The 10,294-nt window shown below is 41.3% G+C and overlaps 1 protein-coding gene across 1 annotated transcript in view; it reads right to left on the bottom strand.

The window, feature by feature from the left end:
* Positions 1 to 4,174: 4,174 nt before the first annotated feature.
* Positions 4,175 to 10,294, bottom strand: part of LOC114023476 (kelch-like protein 4) — a 44,794-nt gene continuing 38,674 nt past the window's right edge. The window contains exons 9-10 of the mRNA XM_027836135.1: positions 6,620 to 6,791; positions 4,175 to 4,697 (exon numbers count right to left, since the gene is read on the bottom strand). Of these exons, the coding sequence (XP_027691936.1) occupies positions 4,638 to 4,697; positions 6,620 to 6,791 (232 nt within the window). The 3' untranslated portion in view covers positions 4,175 to 4,637. The remainder of the gene's footprint in view (positions 4,698 to 6,619; positions 6,792 to 10,294) is intronic.

Raw genomic sequence — 10,294 nt, 5'->3', positions numbered from 1 at the left:
ACCTTTGAAACATTATATATATATATATATATATATATATATATATAATGTTTCAAAGGTAGGAATGAAAAGGTTGGCAACGTGAAGAGTTGGGGACGACATTTAGGTTGAGGACTTGGGTGATGGGGAATGGTGGTAACCTGGACAGTAATAGGAAAGTTTGGGAGGGGGTAGAGTTTGAGGGAAAACATAATGAGCTCTCTTTGGGATGTGTCGAGTTTGAAGTGCCCACAGGACACTTGGTTCGAGATGTCCAAGAGACAGCTGGGGATGCGAGGTTACGGCTGGATAAATAGGTCTGGAACTCATCTACAGAGACATGATAATTGAATTCAGAGAGATCCAGGAAGTCTAACAGTGCGATCTTAAATTGCGTTAACTGATGTATAGAATTCAGAGCAGAAGAGACAGTGCAGCCAGCATTGGTAGTAATGCACGTGGAGTATTATATTCAGTTGTGGGTACCACCTTTCAAGGGGATCAGCAAGTGAATGTGTATCCATAGGGAATAAGCAGGATGATGAGAGACTGGAAACCAAATCAGTTGAAGGAGCTGAGGATGTTTAGCTTGAAGAAGAGGAGATAGAAGTAATGTAATAAACTCTGTGTTCAAATGTCTGAAGGGCTGTCCAGTAGAAGAGGCCCTAAGGTGAGTACTGTGTTGTCCAATGTGGAAGAACCTCCTACCACTTAGGGGATGAACATATACCTTCAGGAGTTGAAAACCAGGAAAAAAATGGTCTCATGGATGCTAAAATATTCATAACGGCAATTTTTGTGGGAGCAAAAAGCTGGAAACCGAAGTGATTGCTCATTGAGGAATGACTGAAAAAGTCATGGACATGAATGGTCTCGTAATGGCCAACTCTAATGGCCTTTTCTCAGTCTTCTTCCACCTTCACCTCTCTGTAGCCTTTGACATTGTTGATGACCTTGTGCTCCTTTTTCATCTCTAGGTGTTCATGACCCTGCTCTCTCCCTGTTGTCCTCCTGTCTAACCACTGCTTTCAAACTACTTTGCCGGATCTTCAACCCGGTCACTCCCACTAACAGAGGATGTCCCCTGGGGCTTTCTTCTCTCTACAATCTTGCTTGGTGATCTTACAGCTCCCATGGTTTCAGTTATAATTTCCATCCAAATAATTCTGTGATTGATACATTTGGACCTAATTTCTCTCCAGTCCTGAATTACCAACTGCCTCATAGACATTTTGAACTGGGTGGGCCATAGACATCTCACACTCAGCATGTCCAAAAGAGAATTCATTACCTTTCCCTGAAACCAGAGGTGTGATAGTAAATGTTTAGCAACCAGGTTGGGGGGAGGGGAATGTATGTAGAACAAATTTTTTTTTAAGTTTAATCTATATAATATTAGCATTTTCTCCATCACAATCAACAAAACAATATATCAAGCTTGTTTTGCAGTGCCTGATGGTTTCTGAGGTGCAAATGCTCACATTGAACATTTAATCATTGAGAACTGGTTTGATCCATATCTAGCATGCTTCTGCCTCAAACCTTCCCTCTTCTGAACTTACTTATTAATGTCAAGTACACGTCTATCCTCCCTGTTACCCAGACTCACAACCTCAGTGTCATTCTTAATTCCTTATTTGCGGTCACCCCCCATTTCCAATGTCTTGTCAGATCTTGTCACTTTACCCTTCACAATCTCTCTCATATATGTCCCCGTCTCTCTCCTTATACAGCCGCCACCCTTGGTATGGGCCCTCCTCACTTTGTGCCTGACTATAGGAATAGCCTTCTGGTTAGTCTCCCTGCCTCAGTCTCTCCCCACTCCAACTCATTTTCCACTCAGCTGCCAACATGATTTTTTAAAAACCTAGATCTGACCTTAGCAGCCACTTACTCAAACACCAGTAGCACCCTTTTACCTCCGGATTCAGATTTACCATCCTTTATGTGGCATTCAAAGCTCTTTATTAACATGCCCCCTTCCAGGTTTCTTCATCTAATTCCAATTGTTTTAGCCCCACCTGGTCCTGGCCGCTTAAATGCCACATTGCCCAAGCTAGGAAAACAGAATCTGGAGGCAAACTGCGTTACTCTTCTAACACCCTACCTTTGGAAGCTGTGAGCCCTGAAAGGTATATGTGGTCTGCAAGGTAGAGTACAGTGCTCACGGATAACAGATGGGCAAGGAGGAGGACGATGCTGTTCTTCCAGATGGGCAGTGGGCTTCTGCCTATGTGGTATGACACTACAGGTGTTAAAAATGATTCCAGGGGCAGCTAGATGGTACAGTGGATAGAGTGCTGGCCCTGGAGTCAGGAGGATCTGAGTTCAAATCTGGCCTCAGACACTTGACACTTACTAGCTGTGTGACCCTGGGCAAGTCACTTAACCCCGATTGCTTAGCAAAAAAAAAAAAAAAAGAAAAGAAAAGAAAATGATTCCCCTGACCAAACAAATCTTCCCATGACTTGTTCATACTCCTTATCCTAAGCTACAGCATTGGAGAAAACATTATATGGTAGAGAGAACCGGGCAGCTGAAATCCTGAACCCTGCCTTTGCTGTTTACTAGCTATAATGCCCTGCCTCAGTTTCCTCCTCTGTAAAAGGAGAGAGTTGGAGAAGATGATTTCTCAAGTCCTTTCTCCCTCTATGTCTTATGATATTATGAATGTCTGTATTAAATTCTAGATGCTGGTTGGGAACAAAGAGTAATTGCTTAGTCTTTAGTAATTACTATGTGCCCAGCACTGTGCTAGAACTTTGGAGAATAGAAAAGAAAGCTCTGCCCTAGCTTCTGCTTTGAAAGAGTACTCTGGGGATCACACGAGGACTTCATCTCCCTTTATTATTTACGTTACATTACTTTGGGCACTGGGAAGGACAGCATGAAAAGGAAGGGGGAAACAAGGTTATATACGCCACATTCAAGAATCACTCATTCTCTCAGAGAAAGCCACGTTTATTTGAACTCCACATGCCAATTTCCAAATACCATTTTGTGCCGATTGCATCGCAACATTAACAACCAGTAAGGATGATTCGCTTTCCGTATCATTCTGTGGAGATTCTTAAACGTTTTCTTCACAACCAACAATAAAAAGCCCATTGAAAGCAACACATTCACAATCTGAAAATGAAGTCTAATTTCACAACCTGAAAAGCTGTCAAAAGGAGACTTTCTCAATGGTTTATCCTGAATAATTTTATAGCTAAATGAAAGTTAGATTTTTAAAGCGAAAATAGTCACTACCCAACTACACTTTTATGTTTGATTAGAAGTACATTCTAAACATTCCTTATTGGAACCTTACCAAGACTAAATTAGCAAAAACAACGGCAATGAAAAACAACTTCATATAAACTGACGTATGAAAGAAATCTGTAGGAACAGTCATGCACGTTGAACACTGTGGTGTTTCCAAGTGATCACCAACCTTCTATGAAGCATATCTCCATCTTGAATTTTGATCTTTTTACTTCCTTAGCAAACACACTCAGTTAACAGTTGCTAATCACTGAGTTCCCAGGGATGTTGGAGGAGCCCACTACCCACTCTTTGGTGGTGGCAGGTGGTGGCACTTTGAAGCTGAAGCCACAGTTTGTATCAATGTGACAAATACTGGATTTTTCTCAATGTGTGAGTCATGTTTATGAAAGGACCCTAGCCACTTCCTGTTGCCAGATTGCATCCGTAACTAAATATGAGGAAAGTCCAATTTGTGAGTAAGTCCTAGCAGATGGTGGGTGAAGAACTCTGTTTTCATGAAGAAGGTAACATACTGTGATCAGCACAACAGTAATATGGGTCAGCAGGGTAATTTGTAGTATTTCTTTGAGGCAGCAGTGGATAAGAGAAGAATGCCTTGTTGGAATTTAGACAGATTTGAAAGTTCTTACATTAGAGCGTCAGATGTTCACTCCCATGTTCAATCATAATATTTTAGGTAATCAGAGAAACTTTTTTTTTTTGGCAAGGGACAATCCCACAGCATTTGCCAGTTTGGAAAGTTTGTTTTTTAAATTGAAAGCTATTAATAATACTGTGGGGGTTTGGAAAACATGTTAAATAAAGCCTCCTTTGGGTGTGATTGAAGTTCACAGAAATGGGGTGGGATCTTAGAGACCATCAAGTAATAGGATCATAGATTCAGACCTGGAAGGGACTTTAGAGGTCATGGAGTCCAACCTCTTCATTTTACAGCTAAGGAAACTGAGGCCCAGACAGATTAAGTGACTTCCCAAGGTCACATAGGTAGTAAGTGGCAGATCTAGGATTTGATGACCCCAAGATCAACACTCCTTTCTCTATTTTGTTTCACATCATAACGTGTCCTGCCTTGGCCATTACCAAGTTTCATTAAACATTGAGTATTTTCATTCAAAAGACTTAAACGTGGTTCATTGGATGGGGCTTTATATGAATCAACTGTGACAACACTTTTAGGTGACTGTCATGTGTAATTCCTGCTTGGAAAATAAAGAAACTCTAAATTTAGTTTTGAATCATATACCAAGCCCAATGTGATTTGCCCATTTAGTAGCTAGCTCCCAACAAGCACAGCTGCTACTTCAAATGTGTTTGCTTTCTTCTTCTTCTCCTCCTACACTGGTTCATGAGCTGGGAGTTTGGTTTGCTTTTATGTTTGCTGGATCTCATTAGGGCAGTTTCACAACCACAACGCAAGCTCCAGCTCTTCCAATGTTAACAGGAACTTCCTGAAGAGAAAGAGATAACACGTGGATGTCACTAAACGAGATCCTGGGGAATGGGGGTTAGTATCTTTTGTGAAATACATTTCAGAATCTGAAACTTAGAGAATGTAAGAGCTAGAAGGGACATCCATGGGTATCTAGCTGAACCACTGTATATGGTGCAGGAGGAAGTTAAGGCCCACAGAAGGGAGGTAATTTACCCCAAATCACCTAACTAGTTAAGGAGAGAGACAAAACCAAAAACAGCCTCTTGACCCTGTAGTATGGTATTATTTCTGTTATACCTCTTGAAGTCTAAAGCATAATTCTATAAGCCTCTGACTGAGAGATGGTCTCTCCTACTATCTGAAGACATCACAGGCAAATGTTTAAAGATCATCAGCAAAATGGTTTCTTTATTTGCACCTTTTAATGTATAATGCTCAGAAAGTTCGTTCTTGGGTCTCAGCTAAATCTCTCCTGCTGCTCTAATGGTCTTCTTCTTCTCTTTCTGTCCTCTGCACAGGGCTGCCCCTCAGCACAAAGTTCCTGATCGCTGAAATACCAAACTAAACTTTTCTTTTCCATCATCTCAAATTCCTCTTGAAGTGGATAACACTTCATGCCAAGGCTCTTTTTCTAGAGGGTTCCTGGTAAAATAAATTTACCTGGGATGGGAATCTGGACATCATTTAGTCCAGGTCACTGCATTAGTATGAGGGACAGGTTCTTTGTTCAGCATAGTTGGAATGGAAAGTGTGTGAAGAGGTAATGCTTAAGAAACCTGGCAAAGAAGACTGGATTCCAATTGTGCTAAATATCAGACAAAGGAGTTTGTGTTTTATCTTGGATGTATTCTGTTAGAGAGCCACTGAAGCTCCTTGGGCAGGAGAATGACACAGGGAGGCTGATGCTGTAGGAAAAACTTATTTCACAGCTCTATGGAAGACAGACTGGAGATTGGGAGAAACTGCAGGCAGAGACGCCAATTAGGAGGCCACTGTAATAGTCAAGGAAGGAGGGTGGACAACCTGAACTAGAGTGGTGGCTACACGTGTGTGAGTGGAAAGAATCCCGGTGATAACATTGGACTGCAACTATTGTATATGGGGGAGAAGGAGAGGGAAGAGTCAGAGATGAAAAAGGTTGTGAACCTGCTGACCGGAAGGATGGTAGAGCCCTTGACGGAAATAAGGCAGTTACAGTGGGGAGGGCTTGAAAGGATATATATCGAATTTGGAGTCAGAGGACCTGTGTTCACATCTCAGCCCTGTCACTTACTACCTATGTGACCTTGGGGAAGTCTCTTAACCTCTTCAGACATCAGTTTCTTCATCTGAAGGATAAGAGGGTTGCACTAGATGGTCTTTGAGATTTCTTCTGTCTCATATGCCATCTCCTACAGGAAGCTGTTAGTAATGACAGACTGGATTCTATCTCTAAATCTGTGACATGAAGCATTCCTCATAGCAAATATATGCCCAGGGCTTGCTTGCTTTTTAAAAAAAATTTAACGTTGCTATCTTTCGTTATTCAAAGGGTTATTACATGGATAAGAAATTAGGTTTATTATTGATTTCTCTTGATCCAAGTGGGCAGAACTAAGGACAGTGGTAAAGGTTATGGGGAACAAGTTTTCACCCTAAACAATTAGGGTCATCCCCAAAAAGAATGGACTGCCATGGGAAGACATGCATTTCTCATCAATGGAGGTCTCTGAGCAGAAACCAGAGGCCCCTCTGTCAGGGATTTTAGAGAGAGTATTCATGTTTCAGGTGGATGGTTTCAGAGGGTACTCTCTTCATGCTAAGATTCTCTGATTCTATCCTAGAATCTTGCCCCTCTCTTTGCACCCTGGTCAGGAGGTAACAGAATTCCCAAGCAGTTTTTTTTTTTTTTTAATGTAGGGAAAAGTGCTCTGTATATGAATGTTTCTATGATCTTACCTCTGTCCATTCATTATTTTGTGCATCATAGGACTCGACTGTGTTCAAATACGAATGTCCGTCATATCCTCCCACTGCATACAGACGATCTCCAAGAGGACAGACCCCGACAGCATCACGAGGGATGCTTAAAGGGGCTACTGTTGTCCATGTGTCTGTTTTGGGGTCATACCTAAGAAATTGTAGAAGAAAAATTGTGGGGAGGCAATCCAGTGGGAAGACAGTTCAAAACAACCATCCCCACACATAGCAAATATACACATGTATGTACGGATATACAAACACAGCCATATATACATATATTATTTAAATACACAGGTACAGGGGCAGCTAGGTGGCGCAGTGGATAGAGCTCCGGCCCTGAAGTCAGGAGGACCTGAGTTCAAATCCAGCCTCTGACCAAACACTTGACACATACTAGCTGTGTGACCTTGGACAAGTCACTTAACCCCGACTGCCTCACTAAAAAAAAAAAAATACACAGGTACATCTCAAAACAAAGACTTGACAGTATATTTCAGAATGTTCAATAGCCCTCCACAATAAAGTTAGGACTATTTAACAGGCTGCATGTCTTCATTCAACCACTAGAGGACTCTCCAAGCACATTATAAAACTAGAAAACATTTGCAAGGTATCAACAATGTCTTTGTTGGGACTCAGAGAGGAAGTCTTACAATTTCTAATCGCATCCCAGAAAGAAAAACTCCCCATTGACCATAATTATGACTGTTTGTGGGGGTTGGGGGGGGGCATTGGCTTCTCCACTATATTTTTGTCTCTTTTTTCAGAAGCCCTAGGTTTTTTCCCATTTCATTCTCAAGTTAACTCCTTTTTCCTGAACCTTTTCTATCAGTGAGATGGAAAAAAATCCAGTTATCCCCACTCATTGGAAAGCCTGAGGAATTCTTGTCCCAAGGCTTGGCGCATTTTCCTACCAGGTACAGGATAAAAAAATCAAAGAGGGAAAACCAATAAAACAACACACTCACCTTAACCCCTGTTATAAGCCTCTCTGATTTTATTTTTGTCTACTAAAAATCAAATGGTAAGTTTATTTTATTCAAGAGAAATAATTTTACGATATTCTACTGTATTTTAAAATTAAAGCTTCTTGTTAAACAACTTTTCTATTACATTCTGCTTTGTTCCATCTGTTTCTATCTGAACATAACTGAAACATGTAACTTCTCTTTAATCTGACCTCAGGACAATTTATATTCCTTTAATGTGCCTAACATATTCCAATTTGTATCATATTTATCTCCATACATGTACTATTTCTCCCAAAATGCATTAATCGTAAGTTCCTTGAGGGCAGGGACTATACCTACTTCATCTTTTTATTTCCCCCCAAATTTAGCACAATGCACTGCACAGAGTAGCTATTTAGCAAATATTTGTGAGTGAAAGAATGAATGAGTGAATGAACTTGTCTGTACACTTAGGAGGAATCTTTTAGATTGTATGGATTCAACTGTACATTAAAAGAAAATGGAAATATTTAATCACTTAACTTTTAGCACCACGTACTTTGTTATATATTATGTGGTGACATTCTTAAATTCTCTGGCTGCATTCTCTATCCACACTGAATCCTCAGTTCAACAAAACTGCTATGATCAATTGCTGCAAAACTCATCTGTCTATGAGGACAGCCACATGTGTGAATAATAACTCATTTTATATAGATTTGTTTTTCTTAGCAGATTTGCTTGAAAAGATTCAGAATTTTGCATTTGTGTGGTGACTAATAAAATCTGGCTAATGTTCACATCAACCAGAGGAGCTGAGTAATGTCCGGTCTTCCAAAGGTTAAGTGAAGGACAAATTTCAACGACACTGCTCCTAGTGAAGATGTTCGGGAAAAATCATCAGCCCCACCTGCTTAGTAACAGGCTGATTACAAACCTAAAGAAATCCCTTTCCCTTTTGTTTCTCTTTCCTCTTAAATATTAGCTATGGTACCTACACTGTACAGCTAAGGATGCTCTCAGGGAAAGCATGGTGGGCCAGAAGTCAAGAGAACCAAGTTTGCATTCTTGTTTTGCCAATTACAGTGTCATTAGGGACATCCACGTAACTTCCTGCACCTCCTTTTCCCCACTGATGTAAAAGGAATCCCTCTCATCATCCTCACTCCTATCTGAACCCAAATCAGTTTTTGGTGGCAATTGTAAACAACTGGATCCGAGGTTCCTCCACGTTTTCCAGGCCATCTTGTCACATTCTTTGCAAGGATGTTTGAATATGTTTGGACTATAGGTTTAAAGATTTTTTTTTCTTTTTGTTGTTGTTATTAAAGAGTAATCATATAAAAGGGAATAACGGTGAGTTAGGAAATGGAATGCTGTCAGTCCACATGACCAAATGAGATGATAGATGGAAAACAACCTGAAAACCTGAAAAGTGTCATATAACAGCTAGCTAGTATTAGTAGTATTATTGATATTATTATTTACTGTTATTGTTGTTAAGCAAAGTGCAGCTAAAACAAGAAAAAGGAGTTCTTATTCATCTTGCTGTATGCATTTGCAAGGAAATGTAACTAAAGGTATGGACCTTTAGACCTTTCTAGAGCAGACTGCACTGTAAAAAACTCCATGGCCACCAAACCAACGTTCTGGTCCTTCAAGTCACCTCTGAGAGAGGCAGCGTGGTCCGGGGAAAGCCTGCTACATTGGGAGGCTGAGGCCCTGGGTTCCAATGCTAGCTTGGCTGCTTCCTACCTTTGTGACCCGGAGCAAGTCACTTGCCCTCTCTAGGCCTCGGTTCCCTCGTCAGAAAAGTGGGAGGGGTGGGGGAGGTGGCTTCCAAGGTTCCATCCAGCTCTCTATGTCAGCCTGAGATAATCTGGTAACTCTGGGAGGCATGGCTTGGAACAGGATGTGTAGGCCAGTGTGGGGGATCAGGGTGGGCATCTGATCAGGAGGTTGTACACTGCCTGAAACCCATGTCCCAGGTGGCTGAGGAAACCGAGGCAGATAGTCTGGGGATTTGGAGGCGTGGGGACAAGCCCTGTGGCCCTAATGTCTCTCAGCAGATAACTGTTTAGAGTGAAATTCCCCGGTCTACACACAAAGGAGAATGCTCAGTTATTTGGACAGTTTACAGTGAAGTTTAGTCACAAAAGTAATGTGTTACCAATCTATTTGGTGCTTTGATGAGGTCAAGTTTACATCACCCTCATAAAGATGCAAAGCACCGATGGGGCCCTGTTTTCTGGCTATCATGCTCCATAGATCCATGTGTTTGGACAAAAGTCCTCTCAAAGATCCTGAGCAGTAAACAATGCACTGTCTCATGGCAATCTTCTGTGCACTTTCCAATTGCAGTTTAATGTCTTTACCATGGAACAAATGTTTTCCATGATGAAGCAATTAATAATACTTCAACACTTATATAACAATATTTACATAGTTCTTATTACGTGCCAGGCACTGTGCTAAATGCTTTCCAATTAATATCTCATTTGCACCTCACAACCACCTTGGGAGGTAGGTGCTATTATTCTCCCCATTTTACAGATGATGAAACTGAAGCAAACAGGTGTTAAGCTGCTTGCCCAGGGTCACACAGCTAGTCAGTGTCTGAGGTTGGATTTGAACTCTGGTCTTCCTGATTCCAGGCATGGCGCTCTATCCCACCACGGTGCCACCTAACCGCCCCAGATAT

The sequence above is a fragment of the Vombatus ursinus genome, unplaced genomic scaffold (genome assembly GCF_900497805.2).
Source record: "Vombatus ursinus unplaced genomic scaffold, bare-nosed wombat genome assembly UNPS02004428.1, whole genome shotgun sequence".
Lineage (NCBI taxonomy): Eukaryota > Metazoa > Chordata > Mammalia > Diprotodontia > Vombatidae > Vombatus > Vombatus ursinus.
The sequence above is the reverse complement of the archived record's forward strand: the minus strand, read 5'-3'. Positions and strand labels throughout refer to the sequence as shown.